This window comes from Eubalaena glacialis, chromosome X (assembly GCF_028564815.1).
Source record: "Eubalaena glacialis isolate mEubGla1 chromosome X, mEubGla1.1.hap2.+ XY, whole genome shotgun sequence".
NCBI lineage: Eukaryota > Metazoa > Chordata > Mammalia > Artiodactyla > Balaenidae > Eubalaena > Eubalaena glacialis.
Window position 1 is genome coordinate 8,090,621 of NC_083736.1, and position 20,508 is coordinate 8,111,128.

At 44.1% G+C, this 20,508-nt stretch overlaps 1 protein-coding gene and 1 pseudogene across 4 annotated transcripts in view; one reads left to right on the forward strand and one right to left on the reverse strand.

Annotated features, from left to right (window-relative positions):
• CLCN4 (chloride voltage-gated channel 4) overlaps positions 1 to 20,508 on the forward strand; it is an 85,302-nt gene that overhangs the window by 25,980 nt on the left and 38,814 nt on the right. For all 4 annotated transcript variants that reach the window (XR_009698889.1, XM_061177981.1, XM_061177983.1 and 1 more), the window contains exons 2-3: positions 12,894 to 13,048; positions 18,019 to 18,118. Coding sequence is in view for 3 of the 4 variants with exons in the window: in XM_061177981.1 (XP_061033964.1) it covers positions 12,905 to 13,048; positions 18,019 to 18,118 (244 nt within the window). In the remaining variant the exon portion in view is untranslated. The remainder of the gene's footprint in view (positions 1 to 12,893; positions 13,049 to 18,018; positions 18,119 to 20,508) is intronic.
• On the reverse strand, positions 16,448 to 16,570 carry LOC133082787 (U4 spliceosomal RNA; annotated as a pseudogene).

Sequence of the window (20,508 nt, forward strand, 5' to 3'; positions counted from 1 at the left end):
TCTGTGCGAGGGCTTTCTCTAGTTGCGGCAAGTGGGGGCCACTCTTCATCGTGGTGTGCAGGCCTCTCATTATTGTGGCCTCTCTTGTTGCGGAGCACAGGCTCAGTAATTGTGGCTCACGGGCCTAGTTGCTCCGCGGTATGTGGGATCTTCCCAGACCACGGCTTGAACTCGTGTCCCCTGCATTGGCAGGCAGATTCTCAACCACTGCGCCACCAGGGAAGCCCGTTTGTAGGTTTTTTGATGATGGCATTCTGACTGGTGTGAGGTGATACCTCATTTTAGTTTTGATTTGCATTTCTCTAATAATTAGTGATGTTGAGCATCTTTTCAAGTACCTCTTGGCTATCTGTATGTCTTCTTTGGTGAAATGTCTATTTAGGTCTTCTGCCCATTTTTTGATTGGGTTGTTTGTTTTTTTGTTATTGAGCTGCATGAGCTGTTTGTATATTTTGGAGATTAATCCGTTGTCGGTTGCTTCATTTGCAAATATTTTCTGCCATTCTGAGGGTTGTCTTTTTGTCTTGTTTCTGGTTTCCTTTGCTGTGCAAAAGCTTTTAAGTTTCATTAGGTCCCATTTGTTTATTTTTGTTTTTATTTTCATTACTCTACGAGGTGGGTCAAAAAAGATCTTGCTGTGATTTATGTCAAAGAGTGTTTTTCCTATGTTTTCCTCTAAGAGTTTTATAGTGCCTGGTCTTACATTTAGGTCTTTAATCCATTTTGAGTTTATTTTTGTGTATGGTGTTAGGGAGTGTTCTAATTTCATTCTTTTGCATGTAGCTGTCCAGTTTTCCCAGCACCACTTATTGAAGAGACTGCCTTTTCTCCATTGTATATTCTTGCCTCCTTTGTCATAGATTTTTTGACCAGAGGTGCGTAGGTTTATCTCTGGGCTTTCTATCCTGTACCATTGATCTATATTTCTGTGTTTGTGCCAGTTCCATACTGTCTTGATTACTGTAGCTTTGTAGTATAGTCTGAAGTCAGGGAGTCTGATTCCTCCAGCTCCATTTTTTTCCCTCAAGACTGCTTTGGCTATTCGGGGTCTTTTGTGTCTCCATACAAATTTTAAGATGATTTGTTCTAGTTCCGTAAAAAATGCCATTGGTAATTTGATAGGGATTGCACTGAATCTGTAGATTGCTTTGGGTAGTATAGTCATTTTCACAGTATTGATTCTTCCAATCCAAGAACATGGTATATCTCTCCATTTGTTGGTATCATCTTTAATTTCTTTCATCAGTGTCTTATAGTTTTCTGCATACAGGTCTTTTGTCTCCCTAGGTAGGTTTATTCCTAGGTATTTTATTCTTTTTGTTGCAGTGGTAAATGGGAGTGTTTCCTTAATTTCTCTTTCAGATTTTTCATCATTAGTGTATAGGAATGCAAGAGATTTCTGTGCATTAATTTTGTATGCTGCAACTTTACCAAATTCATTGATTAGCTCTAGTAGTTTTCTGGTGGCATTTTTAGGATTCTCTATGTATAGTATCATGTCATCAGCAAACAGTGACAGTTTTACTTCTTCTTTTCCAATTTGTATTCCTTTTATTTCTTTTTCTTCTCTGATTGCCGTGGCTAGGCCTTCCAAAACTATGTTGAATAATAGTGGTGAGAGTGGACATCCTTGTCTCGTTCCTGATCTTAGAGGAAATGCTTTCATTTTTTCACCATTGAGAATGATGTTTGCTGTGGGTTTGTCGTATATGGCCTTTATTATGTTGAGGTAGGTTCCCTCTATGCCCACTTTCTGGAGAGTTTTATCATAAATGGGTGTTGAATTTTGTCAAAAGCTTTTTCTGCATCTATTGAGATGATCATATGGTTTTTCTTCTTCAATTTGTTAATATGGTGTATCACATTGATTGATTTGCATCTATTGAAGAATCCTTGCATTCCTGGGATAACTCCCACTTGATCATGGTGTATGATCCTTTTAATGTGTTGTTGGATTCTGTTTGCTAGAATTTTGTTGAGGTTTTTTGCGTCTATGTTCATCAATGATATTGGTCTGTAATTTTCTTTTTTTGTGATATCTTTGGTCTTGGTATCAGGGTGATGGTGGCCTCATAGAACAAGTTTGGGAGTGTTCCTCCCTCTGCAACTTTTTGGGGGAGTTTGAGAAGGGTAGGTGTTGGCCATTCTGTAAATGTTTGATAGAATTCACCTGTGAAGCCATCTGGTCCTGGACTTTTATTTGCTGGAAGATTTTTAATTACAGTTTCAATTTCATTACTTGTGATTGGTCTGTTTGTATTTTCTAATTCTTCCTAGTTCAGTGTTGGAAAGTTATATCTTTCTAAGAATTTATCCATTTCTTCCAGGTTGTCCATTTTATTGGTATATAGTTGCTTGTAGTAGTCTCTTATGATCCTTTGTATTTCTGCGGTGTCAGTTGTAATTTCTCCTTTTTCATTTATGATTTTATTGATTTAAATCCTCTCTCTTTTTTTCTTAGAGTCTGGCTAAAGGTTTATCAATTTTGTTTATCTTCTCAAAGAACCAACTTTTAGTTTTATTGATCTTTGCTATTGTGTTCTTCTTTTCTATTTCATTTATTTCTTCTCTGATCTTTATGATTTCTTTCCTTCCACTAACTTTGGGTTTTTTTTTTTTTGTTCTTCTTTCTCTAGTTGCTTTAGGTTTAAGGTTAGATTGTTTATTTGAGATTTTTCTTGTTTCTTGAAGTGAGATTGAATTGCTATAAACTTCCCTCTTAGAACTGCTTTTGCTGCGTCCCATAGGTTTTGAGTTGTATTTTCGTTGTCATTTGTTTCTGTGTATTTTTTTATTTTTTCTTTGATTTCTTCAGTGATCTCTTGGTTATTTAGTAGTATAGTGTTTAGCCTCCAGGTGTTTGTGTTTTTTACAGTTTTTTTCCTGTAATTGATTTCTAATCTCATAGCATTGTGGTCGGAAAAGATGCCTGATGAGCCCAGGAGGAATATGAACTATTACTGTACCGATTTTACAGATGAGGAAATTGAGGCACAGAGAGTTTAAGGCTTGGGTAGAACCCCATGGCAGACATAAGTTGGGACCATTACTCCTGCACATGGCCTGGACCTTAGCACAGAAGTCTGGTTTTTCCCGGGAAGCAGAACCAATCAGATTTAAGAGGATGAACAAACCAAAAACTGTTAAAAGAAACTTTGTTGTTAACTTGAATGCTGATTTATTAACTCAAAATGAGGCGTGGACTAGAATTTTCAGGAAAGGTGCTCTCTGTTCTCTGTACCTGAAGTGCTCCTGGAAGCCATGGCACAGAGCCAGGGACTGCTTGGGGGTGTTCTTGGTGGCTCCTGTCATCCTTTTCTGAGGGTCAGATGTCCCCCAAATCATCCTGAGGATGTCAATGCAGAGGAGACTGGTCTGGACTCATGAGACTGTGCAGGAGTCAAACTGACAAGCTAATTCCCTTTGTACTCTTTTTTTTCCTAGGCTGTCTCATCTGCTCACATATTTATTTTTGAGTCTATTTATCCTATTTATGATAAAATTGGGACTTAGACACTTTTGGTAGGTGCGTAGATGGAACCTACAAAAATTCTGTAATGGGGCCTTGCCTTTGTTACCCCAGTGGTTCAGAGATAACCACACACTTAAATGAACTCAAAACACTTTAGTGAACATTGACCACATGCCAGACACAGTGATGGGAGTGCAAATATAAGTCAGTCATTGTTCGTCACTGCAGAGGGTCATGGTGGAGTGGGAAGATGTTCCAGCCACAGTGTAATTAGGAGTTCTGATAATGCTTTGGGTCAGAGTGACATCAGCAAAATGGTAAGTTAGAAAGTCACGGCCATTGTTCCCTCACAGAAACACCAATAACAATGATATAGAGACCTTTATGAGAATTCCAGATTCCAGTTAGGAAGTTGCAGGACCCCAGGAGAGCACAAAGCCAAAAACAGTTGCTTTGAAACAAGTAAGAGGAGTGATTTCACTTTACCTGTGTCGGCCCCTCCTCCAAGATGGCACAGCTCAGCACTGAGAGAGACTGCCTGCAATTTCTCCTCCTGGGGAAAGAGAGAGTAGAACGTGTCTCCAGCATCTCAACCTTTCAGAGCCCTACCTCAGGGCTCGCCTTCCTCCCCACTTATATCACTGATGGAACCAGCATGGGTTGGAGGCCTGAGGGTAGCTGAGAACAATGCAAGTGGTGGGTGGCTTGCGGCAGCTGGCATGGATTTGCATGACTGGGAGAAGACCCTCAACTTGAGACTTCTCAGTCATGAGGGAGAGGAGTGAAGAGCGCCTCCAGTGTCCTGGCTTTTCTGAGGGCAGCCTGAGGGACTGGTTTCTGTTTAACTTCATTCCTCACTTGGAGCAAGAGACAGGAAGAGAGGTGGAGTTTGCATCCAGCTCTCTGGATTTTTGCAGAGCTGCCTGAGGAGCTGCTTTCTGTTTGGTCTGATATGAGGTACTGACAAGGAGCTTCCTGGTTGCCACTGAGAACCCAGGAGAGTGAGGTGGCTTGCTGCTATAGAAGCAGAGAACTTGCAGCACCAAGGACAGACACAGAGGGAGCAAGAGATTATGATCTCGTGAACAAATAAACTGGCAAATTCCTTTAATTAGGACTTTACATGCACAAGTCCAGAGAAAATGCATCAGCAGAAAAGGTTTGAGAGGCCTCCAGACTCTCTAGTTGGGCTGATTCGTGAAGGTCCTTCCCTGTACAAAACTAGTTTGTAAAGACTGGGAGAGGTGGCTGTTTTTTCACATGTGTAGATACCAATACAAAAGTTGAAAGAACATGACGAAATAGACAAACACGACTCAACCGAAGAAACAAAATAAATATCCAGAAACCAATCCCAAAGAAACACAGGTATATGATTTACCTGATACAGAATTCAAAGTAAACTGTCATAAAGATGCTCAACAAGCTCAGGAAAACAATCCATGAATAAAACGAGCATTTTAACAAAGAGATAGAAAATATAAAAAAGAAACAAATTTTGGAGCTGAAGAATATAATAGCGGAACAGAAAACCGCACTAGAGGTGTTCAACAACAGACTTGATCAAACAGAAGAAAGAATCAGTGACCTCAAAAGCAGGTAATTGGAAATTATCCAGTCAGAGGACAAAAAAAAAAAAGAATGAAGGAAGCCTAAGGGACTTATGGGACTCCATCAGGTGAACAAGTACATGCATATGGGAGTCTCAGAAGAAGAAGAAAAAGAAAAGGGCAGAAAGCTTATTTAAGGAAATAACGACAGAAGACTTACCAAATCTGGGAAGGAAAATGGACATCCAGATTCAAGAAACCAAACAGATTCTATAAAAGATGAACCAAAGAAGTCCACACTGAGTCACATTGTAATCAGACTGCCAAGAGTCAAAGATAGAACTGTGAAAGCAACAAGAGAAATCCACTCGTCTCATACAAAGGCTCCCCCATAAGACTGTCAGTGGATTTCTCAGCAGAACCCTTGCAGGCCATAAGGGAGTGGGATGATATATTCAAAGTGCTGGGGGGAAAAAAAAAAAAAAGAAACCCCAGCTAACCAGGAATACTATATCTGGCAAAACTGTCCTTAAAAAAATCAAGGATAGATAAAGACTCCCAGATAAACAAAAGCTGAGGGAGTTCATCACCACTAGACTTGCCTTATAGGAAATGCTAAAGGGAGTCCTTTGAGGTGGAATGAAAGGATGCTAAACAGCAACACAGAAACATTTGAAAGTCTAAAGCTCACTGGTAATCATATGGACAAATACAGAATACTGTAATGCTGCAGTGGAGGTGTGTAAATCAGTGAATTCTGGTATAGAAGTTAAAGAAAGTATAAAAAAGAACTATACCTATAAAATATGTTAACAGATGCACAATATAAAAATATGTAACTCATGACATCAATAAAATAAAATGTGTATGGGGGGAGAGGTAAAAGTGTGGAGTTTCTGTATGTGATTGAAGTAAGTTGTTATCAATTTAAAATAAATTTTTATCACTATGTTTTATGTAAGCCCCATGGTAACCACAAGAAAATACTTATAGAAGATACACAAAAGAAAATGAAAAGGAATCAAAGCCTGTTCCTACCAAAGAAAAAAATCAAATGAAACACAAAGGAAGACAGCAAGAAAGGAAAAGAGGGACAAAAGAGCTACAAGACAGGCAGAAAACAATGAACAAAATGGCAGTAGTAAGATCTTCCTTATCAATAATTATTTTAAATGTAAATGGATTAAACTCCCTAATCAAAAGACTTCAAGTGGCTGAATGGATTAAAAAAAAACCAAGATCCAACTCTGTGCAGGCTGTAAGAGACTCACTTTAGACTTAAGGACAAATAGAAGCTGAAAGTGAAAGGACAGAAAAAGATATTCCGTGCAAATGACAACCAAAAGAGAGCGAGATGGCCAGAAGAAACAGAGGACTTGAACAATGGTATAGACCAAGTGGACCTAACAGATATTTGTTGAATGTTCCACCCAACAGTAGCAGAATACACATTCTTCTCAAGCACACACAACATTCTCCAGGATAGATCTCATGTTATGTCACAGAATAAGTCTCAACAAATTTAAGAAGATTGAAATTATACCAGGTATGCTCTCTGATCACAATGGAATGAAACTATAAATCAGCGGAAGGAAAATAGGAAAGTTCACAAACATATGGAAATGAAACAACGCACTCTTGAACAACCAGTGGGTCATAGAAGAAATCAAAAGGAAAATTAGAAAATATCTTGAGACAAATGAAAACAAAAACACAACATACCAAAACTTATGGGATGCAGCAAAAGCAGTATTAAGAGAGAAGTTTACAGTGATAAACACCTACATTTAAAAAGAAGATTCTAAATAAACAACCTCACTTTACACCTCAATGACCAAAAAAAGAACAAACTAAGCCCAAAGTTAGCAGAAGGAAGGACACAGTAGTGATTAGGGGAAATAAATGAAATACAGAATAGAAAAGCAGTTGAAAAATCAATGAGACCAAGAGTTGGTGTTAACATCAATTTTTTGTTAAATAGCACCATCTTTTTGTTAAAGGTCAACAAAATTGACAAAACTTTAGCTAGACTAAGAAAAAAAAGGGAGAAGACTCATAAATAAAATCAGCAATGAAGGAGGAGACATTGCAACTGATGCCACAAAAATAAAAAGGATTATAAGAGACTACTATAAGCAATTATAGGCCAGGAAACTGGATAATCCAGAAAAAAATGGTAAATGCCTAGAAATATACAACCTGCCAAGACTGAATAATGAAGAATAGAAAATGTGAACAGACCTGTAACTAGTAAAGAGGTGGACTTTGTGATCAAAAACCTCCCAACATAGAAAAGCCCAGGACCAGATGGTTTCATTGGTGAATTCTATCAAATTTTTAAAGAAGAATTAATTCAGTTTCTTTTCAAACTCTTCCAAAAGAAATTGAAGAAGAGGGAACACTTCCAAACTCTTTTATGAGGCCAGCATTACCTTGATACCAAAGCCAGAAAAAGACACTACAAGAAAAGAAGATTGGAGACCAGTATCCCTGATGAGAATAGATACAAAAATCCGCAACAAAATACTACAAACTGAATTCAACAGCATATTAAGAGGATCATACACCATGACCAAATGGGATTTATCACTAGGTGCCATGATGGTTCAACATCTGAAAATCAACCCATGTGATACACTACATTAACAGAATGAAGAATAAAAATTACATAATCATCTCAATAGATGCAGAAAAAACATTTGACAAAATTCAACACCCTTTCGTGATTAAAAACATTCAACAAGCTAGGATAGCTTGTTGAATATGAAAAGCCCACAGTTACCCTCATACTCTATAGATCCTTTCTTGCCTTTAAGGATTGGATAAAAGACCTAGGTGTCCTTTGTGTCTTCCAAAGTCCCTGTGTAGGTACATACGGTTGTGTAAGAGAGATGCTCTTTTTTCAGGATGGACACCTCCAGCATGAAGTTTGATTCCATCCTGTCTCTGTTGCCAGCTGTGTTTTATCTGCTGCTGCAACTAACTTAGTTAGTTGTCCTCCCTTGCAACTAACTTAGCCATCTTCATTTCTTCTCTTCCTCGGAGCCCACGTAAATCATACCTGCTAAATATTGTTATGATGCTGCTACATGACCACCCTTTCAAAAAAACCCGGTAGCTTAAAACAATAACCATTCATTTTTCTCACGGTCTGCAGGTCAGCTGGGTGGTTTGATTGGGTCAGACCCAGCTGCTCTTGGCTGGGCTCACTCATGAATCTGTGCTTGGCGAGCCTGGATGATCTAGGATGGCCTCAGTTGAGATGACCCACCCTGACTCCATGTGGTCGCTCATCTTCCAGCCTCTAGCCTAGGCTCCTGCTCATGGCAGAAGGCCAAGGAAGAAAGCAGAGGCCGCGTCGCCTTTGGGGTCTAGACTCAGTACATGCATGCTGTCACTTCCACTGCATGTCCCAAGGCCAGCCCTGATTCAAGAGCTGGAGAAATAGACTCTACCTCTTAATGAAGAGGAGCCGCCAGGTCCCACTGAAAATGCTGTAGATGCAGGGACAGGTAGAGAATCTGAGCTGTCTCTGTGTTCAGTCCACTGTGTAGATCGGGAGTCAGCAAACGTTTTCTGTAAAGGGCCAAATAGTAAACATTTGAGGCTTTTGGGGCCATTTGGCCTTTGTCATAACTACTCAACCGTGCCGTTGCGATGTGAAAGCAGCCATAGACAATACGTAGATGAGCGGGCATGCCTGTGTTCCGCTAGAACTTACTTACAAAGCCAGGCAGCAGGCCGGATTTGGCCCACAAGCTGCAGTTTGCTGTGCTCTGACCTCGACGATCCAGACCAAGTAGGAATCTCAGATGCAGGATCTAGGATGCTGTCCTTCCTGAAGTCATAAGCAGAGGTGTCATCTGCCAGCAGAAGTGCTCTTACTGGAGAGAAGAAATAAAACCAGGTGAGAGGAGCAGGGGCTCCCCTCTAAGGTGCAGATGACTACAGTTGACCCTTGAACAACATGGGAGTTAGGGACACTGACCCCCAGCGCAGTCGAAAATCCACATCCTGCTCTCGCTGCCTCAAAAACAAAGGAATTGATAAATGACTCACCCAAGGGCAGGAAGCTGAAACAGTCCGGATAGAATCAGGACTCAAACCCTGGTTCTTGTGATTCCACCTATTGGGCTCTCTAATCGAACACAAACTTTTCCCCTCCCGTAGGTAAAGATCTGTAAAACGAAAATACAGGTATGATATTTATTGAAAAAAATCCACGTATAAGTGGACCCACCCAGTTCAAACCTGTGTTGTTCAAGGGTCAGCAGTATTTGCATCCCTTTGGGTGCCATATTGAACTTAACACAGGTTAAGTTTATTTCTCATCAAGTCCTTGGAGTTCATTCCTTTTTGTTCCTGTGTTTGGCTGGATTCTCATTTCTTATCCATCTATATCTCCCAATGGATCCCAGATAGAATTCCTTCCATTTTTCTTTTCTTAAATTTTTTGGCCACGCCGCACAGCTTGCGGGATCCTACTTCCTTGACCAGGGTTCGAACCCCTGCCCTCAGCAGTGAAAGTGCAGAGTCCTAACCACTGGACCACCAGGGAATTCCCTCTTTCCATTATTTCTGACCTGGATGCCCTCTTTCTGTCTTTCTTAATCCGAGCTTCAGAAGCGAAGTCACCACCTCCTTCTGGGCCCCCAAGGAAAGCCTCCAATTAGAGCTACGGATTAGATCATGTTTATTTTCCTTTACAAATTATGCGTCTGATTGTCAGGACCATGACATGCTCCATCAAAGTTTAAAGATACATTTGTTCTCCAGAGTGACTTTTTGTTTCAATCATTATTGCCTGGAGTTGTTGCTTGACTAGAGATTTGGTTAAATTTCAGGTAACATGAACTTCTTTTTAATAGAATGTCCAAGTCTCTGCAATTCTTCGATCTGCTGGCTTGGTTTTTCTTAACGCGGGCTACCCATTGTGGGTCAGCAGCCTGCCATCTTCTTTTTCCCATCAGAGATTTTCTTTACCGCATATAATACAAGGCTATTACCATCTTGTTTTTCTAGAGATGAAAATGAAATCTTTGCTTTCTAATTTTATTCCTTCCCTTTTATTATTGGTTGCTACTGACTTCTGCAGTATGATTCTTCCCTGGGCATTCATCAGTGGGTATAGTTTTCAGCTTGGCATGGCTCAGACTTCAAACTTTTAAAGTTTTAAAGTAGCAAAGTTGCACAGACAGTCAATAAATCAATAACTATCGCCATTTTATTGCTTGTAAGGTGATTACTCCCCTTTGCCTGTAGCGACTTTTCAATTTGATCAAAATGCAGTTTTGTCAGGTCGTGGTTGAGTCCTCCAGATATAAAAATACATAAAGCAATTGAGAGAAGCCTATGCTCAAATATTTTAATAACTACCCTTCACTTCTTTAACCATCTTATTCCGGCACTTTTGTGGTTCCCGTCCTATAATTCAAATTTCCATGCTCTTTGCCAAAGAAATTTTGATTTAGTGCTTATTCCAACCTCTTGTCTTTGTAAGAATGTATTATTTTTCTTCCTAACTGGTGGTGAGCATTGATCCTGCTGCAAAGCGTTTTCTCCGTGTCAAATTATTTCCTGTGTGATCTGTAAATCAGGTTCTGATGGTGGTGCAACATGGAAGATGTCTTGGTTTATTTGAGATTGTTTTCCAGACGAGGGGAGGCAGAATAATAGGAGTAGAATTGTTATCTTAGGCAGGAAAGGAAGAAATCCTCCACTTTGCTACTGCCCTGGCAGCAGGCACCCTTTTGACTGTATTTTAAGGAAAATTAGAAGTGAGGGCCTGCACTCAGGGCTGCTTGCCCGGGGCAGTGTGCTGCCAGCCTGGCATGGCTCTTGGTTTGTCTTAGTCTGATCGGGCTGCTATAACAAAATACCACAGACTGGGTGGCTTATAAACAACAGACATTTATTCCTCACAGCTCTGGAGGCTGGCAGTCTGAGATCAGGGTGCCAGCATGGTCAGGTGATGGTTCTTTTTCCAGTCACAGATTTCCTGTTGTGTCCTTACATGGTAGAAGGGGCAAGGGAGCTCCCTGGGGCCTCTTTTATAAGGGCACTAGTCCCATTCTTGAAGGTACTGCCCTTATGACCCACTCACCTCCCAAAGACCCCACCTTCTAATACCATCCTTTGGGGATTAGGATTTCAATGTATGAATTTGGGTGGGGGGACACACACGTTCAGACCATAGCATGGCTCACATGGCTCCTTGTTATCCCCATGGCATCCCCCCCGCCCCCGGTGCAGAGGACCACTCCCTCCGTGGATCACCTTGCCTCCCACCAGTGAGTTAAGTCTTAGCATTTTCACTCTGCTGTTGCTGTACATCTTGAATATCCGCAGTGACAACCGCAGAGGTTGTCTGCCTCAGTGGTCCGCTTTATCTCCCAGGAGAACCGGTTACTGGTTTGACTACAGTGATTTGGTTTTGAGTGGTATGCCTCAACCCTGTTTCCCCCAGGCCTCTCATGTCGATGCCCTGCTTTTGCAGAACGTGAGGTTTTCCAGAAATGGATACAGTTGACCCTCATTATGAGCGGTTCCGTATTTGTGAATTTGCCTGCTCACTAAAATGTATTTGTAACATCCAGAGCAATACGTGGGGCGCTTGCCGTTCCCAGACCAGAAACAAGTGTTCTTTTCACAGTCTCTTTAGTGCCATATTTTTCGCATTTTTGTGTTTTTTTTATTGGTAGTTTTGCTGTTTCCAGTGGCCTTGAAATGCAGGGCAGGAGTGCCTGTAGTGTTTCTAAGCACGAGAAGGCTGCGCTGGGCCTTATGGAGAAAATACGTGTGTTAGACAAGCTTCCTGCAGCGTGAGTGACAGTGCTGTGGGCTGTGAGTTCAATGTGGATGAACCAACGACATATATTTGATAAGCTTTCTTTAAACAGAAACACACAAAACAAGGTTGTATATTGATTGGTTGATGAAAATGTTGTGACCAGAGGTCTCGAAGGAACCTAACCCTGTATTTCTCTTGGGGACGGTGATTTAGTACTCACTAATTCGGTGGCCATGGTGACTTTATAGCACATAACTACCACAAATAATAAGAAAATAACATTTGTCAGAAACAGACTCACAGACTTAAGAGAATGAACTTATGGTTACTGAGGGGAAGGGTGGAGGAAAGGGATAGTTAGGGAGTTGGGGATTGACATGTACACGCTGCTATATTTAAAATGGATAACCAACAAGGACCTACTGTATAGCACAGGGAACTCTGCTCAGTATCCTGTAACAACCTAAATGGGAAAAGAATTGGAAAAAGATACATGTATATGTATAACTGAATCATTTTGCTGTACACCTGAAACTATCATAACATTGTTAATCAACTATACTCCAATATAAAATAAAAAGTTAAAACAAAGAAATTAACGTTTGTGTCTCCCCAAAATTCATATGTTGAAACCTAATCCCCAATGTGATGGTATTGGGAGGAGGGGCCTTTGGGAGGTGATGAGGTCATGAAAGCTGAGCCCTCATGGATGGGATTAGTGCCCTTATAAAAGAGACCCCAGAGAGCTCCACCAGATGAGGACACAGTGAGTAGATGGCCATCTGTGAACCAGGAAGTGGGCTCTCACCAGACACTGAATCTCTAAGTGCCTTGATCTTGGACTTCGCAGCCTCCGGAACTGTGAGAAATAAATATGTGTTGTTGATAAGCCTCCCAGTCTATGGTATTTTTGTTATAGCAGCCTGTGCTCACTAAGACAGACTGTATGTATCTTTCATCACAGCAGAGGTGCCTATGCTGAAATGTCTTTCCTGTGCAAGAAAATAGCGCACGTGGATTGTTCTTCCAGGCCTGTGCAGATGTTCTGCTTACGTTTTTAACGACAGGTTTTCTCTCCCAGGTGTAAGTAGCATGGTCAATGCAGGAGCGATGAGTGGCTCTGGAAACCTGATGGATTTCCTTGACGAGCCATTCCCTGATGTGGGGACGTATGAGGACTTCCACACCATCGACTGGCTGAGGGAGAAGTCACGGGACACCGACAGACACAGAAAGGTACATGCTGTTCATAAGGACACTTTGAGGGGAATCCCTTCGGAGGGCTGGGCCATGCTTTTTTTTTTTTTTAAATTTTATTTATTTATCTATTTATTTATGGCTGCGTTGGGTCTTCGTTTCTGTGCGAGGGCTTTCTCCAGTTGCGGCAAGCGGGGGCCACTCTTCATCGCGGTGTGCGGGCCTCTCACTATCGCGGCCTCTCTTGTTGCGGAGCACGGGCTCCAGACGCGCAGGCTCAGTAGTTGTGGCTCACGGGCCTAGTTGCTCCACGGCATGTGGGATCCTCCCAGACCAGGGCTCGAACCCGTGTCCCCTGCATTGGCAGGCAGATTCTCAACCCCTGCGCCACCAAGGAAGCCCTGGGCCATGCTTTTATCGGACAGTCACTGAGCTAGAGCTTGGGTTCATGTGTCATGCGCTGAGCTAGGTTCTAGAGAAGAGAAGGGCTAGTGGGAGAGGCAGAGATGTGGACAGGTAATTATAATACCAGGTGCTTTGGGTGGAAGGCTGTGTCATACAGAGGTGTGGTGTGGAGGGCAAGGAGTGGGGCTCTGGAACCAGACAGATCAGGTACATCCTGACTTTGACACCTTTAGGCTGGCTGACTTTTGGGGTGCCATTTCTGGACCCCATCTTCTCATCTGTAAGGATGGAGTTAATTATACCAGAAGATTAAATGGGGCTGTGTGTGTATGAAAGCACATATTACAGTGCCTGGCCTTTAGTAGGCAATCAATATATATTCTTATGGGCTGCAATAAAGTTATGTATCAAGTGCTGTGGGATCATTTAGGAGGGATGGTTAGGGAGGGAGTTTTTAGAGGGGGTGAGATTTCAGTGGGGTCTTGAAGGATGACTAAGAATTTGCCAGGCAGAGGAAGGGGAAAGGATTCTCATCAGGAGTGGCTCTTTTTTAGGTCACAGAGGCATGAAAGACCGAGGCACATTTAGGCAGTTCAAGGAGTTCTAAGGTTTGGTGGCAGATTCACAGAAGGGGAGCACTAGAGATGAGTCCGGCCACGTGGGCGATGGGGCCGCATTGGGAGCGACTGAGTAGACCATGAAGAGGAGTTTAGATTTCCTTTTTTTTTTTTTTTTAAGATTTATTTTATTATTTATTTATTTATTTATTTAATTTATTTATTTTTGGCTGTGGCTGGTCTTAGCTGCAGTACACGGGATCTTCGTTGAGGCATGCGGGATCTTTTCGTTGTGGTGTGTGGGCTTCTCTCTAGTTGTGGTGGGCGGGTTTTCTCTCTCTAGTTGTGGCGCACAGGCTCCAGGGTGCGTGGGCTCTGTAGTTGTGGTCTGTAGTTGTGACACAGGCTCCAGAGCACGTGGGCTCTGTGGTTTATGGCACGTGGGCTCTCTAGTTGAGGCGCGCGAGCTCAGTAGTTGTGGTGCGTGGGCTTAGTTGCCCCGCGGCATTTGGGATCTTAGTTCCCTGACCAGGGATCGAACCCGCGTCCCCTGCATTGTAAGGTGGACTCTCCACCACTGGACCACCAGGGAAGTCCCTGGATTTCCTATTTACTTATTTACTTATTTATTTGTTTGTTTGTTTATTTTTGGCTGTGTTGGGTCTTCATTGCTGCGCGTGGGCTTTCTCTAGTTGCGGTGAGCGGGGGCTACTCTTTGTTGTGGTGCGCTGGCTTCTCATTGCAGTGGCTTCTCTTGTTACGGAGCATGGGCTCTAGGCGCGCGGGCTTCAGTAGTTGTGGCTCACACTACTGTGAGCTCACACACTACTGCTCACTACAGTGAGTTGTGGCTCACGCGCAGGCTCAGTAGTTGTGGCGCATGGGCTTAGCTGCTCTGCAGCATGTGGGATCTTCCTGGACCGGGGCTCGAACCCGTGTCCCCTGCAGTGGCATGCGGATTCTCAACCACTGCGCCACCGGGAAAGCCCTGGATTTCTTTTTCATGGCCACAGGATACAAGAGAGATGCACTGCCAGGGGAGAAACAGGAAGCTTGGAAATGAGCTCAGGAGAAAGAGGAAGAAGATCTGACAGAGGGCAGTGAAGTGCTGACGGAGAGAGGCTTGGGGTCCAGATCCTTCACAGGAGCCGTTGCCAGGATGGAGGCGGGTAGTGGGGCCAGGATGACGCCCTGGCTGTGGTCAGAAGAGGGTGATGCCTTGGATGACGAGAGGGGAGAAGAGGGACGCGGCAGATTTCAGGGGGAGGCCACTGAGTTCGGTTTCAGGCGCTGTGAGTTTGAGCCGTTTGTCCAGCCTGTGGCTGGAGGTGGTCGGCAGGCGAGAGAACCCTGCGCAGTTCAAGGGCAGGGTCAGGGCTATTGGTGGAGCATGAGGGGTCCTCGGCATGCGAGTGGGCGCTGAAGCTTTAGAAGCGGCCCAGGTGGCCTGGGTCTGGAGAGAGAGGGGTCAGGAGCAGTTGGGCCCCGGAGCAGTGCCAAGATTTAGCGGGTTCCGGGGGGCGGGCTGGGGGTCAGTGACGGATGCTTAGAAGAAGCAGGTAGAGGTCAAGGAGAGCAGCCAGCAGAGTGGCCACAAGTGAAAGGGGGAGAGAGTGGCGAGGACGGGGCCCCCCCCACGGAGGGGTCAAGTCGGAGACGAAGCAGCCGCGAGGGGGCTGTCGGCGACCGAGGGAGAGCAGCTTCCGAGGGTGCGCTGAGGGGGCAGTGCCGTCGAGAGTGTGACTGTGTCGCATCATTTCACGCAAGTTGACAGGGAAGGAGGCAGAGAGATGTGTAGGGAGCGAGGTAGCGTCGAGAAGCTGACGCAGCCGCTTGGCTCCGACCTGGAGGAACGGGGGAGCTGGGGCACCCTTCCGTCCGGAGCAGGGGTCGTGGACTGTGGCAAATCCAGCGCAGCGCGCGTCCGGCTCGGCGCCGGTTCCTTGGCTCGCAGCCCCGCCCGCGCATGCGCATGCTCCACATGACTCCTTTTGTGCTACAGCAGCAGAGTCCGGTAGTTGCCACGGAGACCATCTGACCTGCCCGACCGAAAATAGTTACTTTCTGTCTCTTTACAGGAAATGTTTGCCAACCCTTGCTCTAAAGGGTCATGAGGGGAATGATGATCTCAGGAATGTAGGATTCTGTTAACACAGGGAGGCAAAGGGGTGCTCTTACAATGTGTTTAGATGTAACCATCTGCCTGGAAAGCGTGATCCAGGCTGGCTCAGTCAGCCTTCTTGCTGTTAATCAAAACTACAACGAGGTATCACCGCACACCGGTCAGAATGGCCATCATCAAAAAAATCTACAAACAACAGTGCTGGTGAGGGTGTGGAGAAAAGGGAACCCTCCTACACTGTTGGTGGGAATGTAAATTGATACAGCCACTCTGGAGACCAGTATGGAGGTTCCTTAAAAAACTGAAAGTAGAGTTATCATGTGATCCAGCAATCCCACTCCTGGGCATGTATCCAGAGAAAACTCTAACTCGAAAAGATACATGCACCCCAATGTTCATAGCAGCACTATTTACAATTAGCAGTAATCACGCCTTGGATAAACCTCATTGGCTATGATACTGCCACTGCACAAAGCTAACAGCACTATTCACAATAGCCAAGACATGGAAGCAACCTAAATGTCCACTGACAGAGGAATGGATAAAGAAGGTGTGGTACATATATACAATGGAATATTACTCAGCCATAAAAAAGAATGAAATAATGCCATTTGCAGCAACATGGATGGACCTAGAGATTATCATACTGAGTGAAGTAAGTCAGAGAAAGACAAATATCATATGATATTGCTTATATGTGGAATCTAAAAAAATGGTACAAGTGAACTTATTTACAAAACAGAAATAGACTCACAGACATAGAAAACCAACTTATGGTTACCAAAGGGGAAAGGGGGTGGGGGAGGGATAAATTAGGAGTTCGGGATTAACAGATACACACTACTATATATAAGATAGATAAACAACAAGGTCCTACTGTATAGCATAGGGAACTGTATTTAATATTTTGTAATAACCTATAATGGAAAAGAATCTGAAAAAGAATATATATATAGGTATAACTGAATCACTTTGCTGTACACCTGAAATTAACATTGTAAATCAATTATACTTCAATTAAAAAAAGAAAGTTCTTGGGACTTCCCTGGTGGCGCAGTGGTTAAGAATCTACCTGCCAATGCAGGGGACACGGGTTTGAGCCCTGGTCTGGGAAGATCCCACATGCCGCGGAGCAACTAAACCCGTGTGCCACAGCTACTGAGCCTGTGCTCTAGAGCCCGCGAGCCATGACTACTGAGCCCACGTACCACAACTACTGAAGCCCACGCGCCTAGAGCCTGTGCTCCGCAACAAGAGGAGCCACTGTAATGAGAAGCCCGTGCACCACAACGAAGAGTAGCCCCTGCTTGCCACAACTAGAGAAAGCCCGTGCACAGCAACGAAGACCCAACGCAGCCATAAAGGAAGGAAGGAAGGGAGGAAGGGAGGAAGGGAGGGAGGGAGGGAGGAAAGGAGGGAGGGAGGAAGGAAAGGAGGGAGGGAGGAAGGAAGGAAGGAAGGAAGCAAGGAAGAAAGAAAGAGAAAGAAAGTAAGTTCGTTCTTGTTGTTAACATGTAGCCTGGAAAATGAAAGAAGGAAATGAAGTCTTTGTCGAAGAGGGTCTTTTGTGAACAGACCTTACGATTTAAGCTAAAATAATTTGTATTCAAAATGGTGACACCGAAGTGATGTCTTCCTTCAGAATGGCTTTGAAATAAAGATCAAATCACACTTAGTGAGGTTTTTTTAATTAAGTGAATTTTTTGGGATTCTTTGGAGACCATTATGGCATCTTTATAGCTCTGTGAACTAGAAAGCCCATTTAACCATTGTGCTAGGTAACAAAGAATCACATAAGTGGCAGTCTAGTTGCTTCATTATATTCGTTTTCTCAGTCACCGTGTGTCCTGAGGAAACAGTTTCAGAGAAGGAAGCATGAATTGGAAGGTGTATCCACGTCAACTCCGATGTCTTTCTGTCTCTAGATAACCAGCAAGAGCAAGGAGTCCATATGGGAGTTCATCAAGAGCTTGCTGGACGCCTGGTCGGGATGGGCGGTGATGCTGCTCATCGGCCTGCTGGCGGGTACGTGGGGCGTTTCTCTTGTCCTTCATGCCAGGGGGTTGTTCCTTCAAATACCTAAGAGCACAATACACGACGATGCACTTAACATAAATCTATCATCCGTAAAGCAAGAAGGCCCCAAGGCACGGACGGGCCCAGGTGCGGTCATTGGAGAGCGGTACCGAGAGAGCGGGACGGGCCCAGGTGCGGTCATTGGAGAGCGGTACCGAGAGAGCGGGTTGGCCCTTTCCACACTGTACAGAGGTTTACTGCCATGCTGGATTTTATTGAAAACACACATTTCACATTCTATAGTACTTGGCCATGTAGAAGGCGAGAAAGGACGGGAACATGTTGATCTCTAAAAATAAAACATCATATGAGACTGGCCTTTACTAACACCGGCAGGCCCTGAGATGAATTGTAAACATCGAGAGACGCTCACAGTAATGCGAGACACCACAGGGCCTGAGGTAGGCCCGGGGGAGGTACCTCCAGCCCATGGGTTGTTCTGGCCCGTAGGGACTCCGTGTCCTTCATTTGTATAATCCCAACACTGTGTTTGTGAGCAGTAGCTGTTTCCAGAGTGAATGAATGAGTATCTGGAGGGGACACCTCCCCTTTTAATAGCAAATGCACCAGCCCTCCGTGGAAATTGTTTCCTGAAACTTACTTCCTTTTAGGAGGCTGTGAAGGTTAATGTCTAAGAAGAAAAAAATTTGATCATGCTAAAGAGATTCCCTTAAGAAACCCCCCCTGCCTGTAGTAACACGCTAGTTATGGTTATAGGACTGATTAGAGAATGGCTGTGTGATACAGGTTGAATATAGTACATACTTGCAGAGCACCTGCGGGGCATAGAGTAAAATTTTGTGATTAGAGGACTTTGATTTCTGGCCGCCCTGTCACTCGTTACATCTACAATGGTAGGAGGGGCTTGGTTGCCAGGGAGGGACTCCCTCTGCCTGGCATGTCCTGAAGGGCCCAGAAGAGTGCTGAAGGGGCAGTCCTCTCCTTCCGGTCACAGCAGCTGCCCGCCCATCCCCCCCGCCCTGTCCTTCCCCTCCCAGCGGCGCGCCTGGTGTATATTGGCAGCAATGCTGGGAGGGAATTCGAGTTCATGGACATATGGCGTTTTGCCACCCATTCGTTTGGCTCTATGAAGACCTCTAAAGGTAGGTGGGGGGGGGGGCGGGGAGGGTAGTTTGCTGCGAATTTTGATGTGTTTCTTTAGAATAGATTTATAAAACTGTACTCTGTGTTATTCTTGGCTCCTGGGAAGGAGGGATGAATACGGGAAATGAAGGAATCAGAGTAGATGTCTTGGCGTCCTGCTGGAGTCACACAGCGTAGATTTATCACCTGATCTCAGAGCCCTGTCGGGCTGTCTTTAACAAGTCAGATACCGACCATCGGGTTTCACTGTTAATCCGATTTCCCTCAGTTCTTTCAGGAAGAATCACCTGGGGAATTAAAAAAAAAATGCTGCTGCCCAGGCTTCAATTAAATAGTACCCCTGGAGATGACACCCTAGCATTGAGTAAAGCCCCCTTTCCCCTGTGATTCTAATATGTGGCCAGGGGTGAGGACTGCTGGAGAAGGGCGATACCATGGTCACATCAGCAGATGAATATAGGCGGGAGGCAAGAAAGGGATGATCTTGGCAGTGAAGGTGGCTAAAGTGTTCTTTTGATCTGGATGAAGGAAAAGCCAGAAAACTGCCCCATTCACCTTCCCGTTCCCCAGTGGCGAGCCCCAGGGGTCTCACTGTCTGGCCTGTCACCTCCTTAGTGGCAGACCAGACATTATATTCTGATGCCCAAGACGGAGAGGCCCAAAAGCTGTGGCTCCTCTGCAGGGCGTTAACCAGGAACCACCACTGGGTGTCGCTGTTGCTCCACACAAGGCAGTTTTTGTTCAAATGTCATCTTCTGCTTGAGGTGTTCTCTGACCACCTTTTCTAAAAGTACGTCTCTCTCTCTGAGCCTCGTCGCCCTCGCCCACTATATGTATGTATGTGTGTATGTATGTAACAGCTTTATTGAGATATAACTCACATACCAAACAGTTCACCTAGTTAAAGTGTACAACTTGGTGGTTTTTAGTGTATTCACAGAGTTTTGCAACCATCACCAAGGCCAATTTTAGAACATTTTCATCAGCTCCCAAAGAACCTCCCTACCCTTTAGCTATCAGCCCCAGTGCCCCTAGCCTCCCCTCAGTCCTGGGCAACCGCTAATCTACTTTCTGTCTCTGTAGATTTGCCTATTCTGGACATTTCATAAAATGGAATCATACAATATATGGTCTTTTGTGACTGGCTTCTTTTACAGCATAACGTTTCCAAGGTTCATCCATGCTGTCGTGTGTGTCAGTACTTCATTCCTTTTTGTTGCCATTGTAGGTGGACC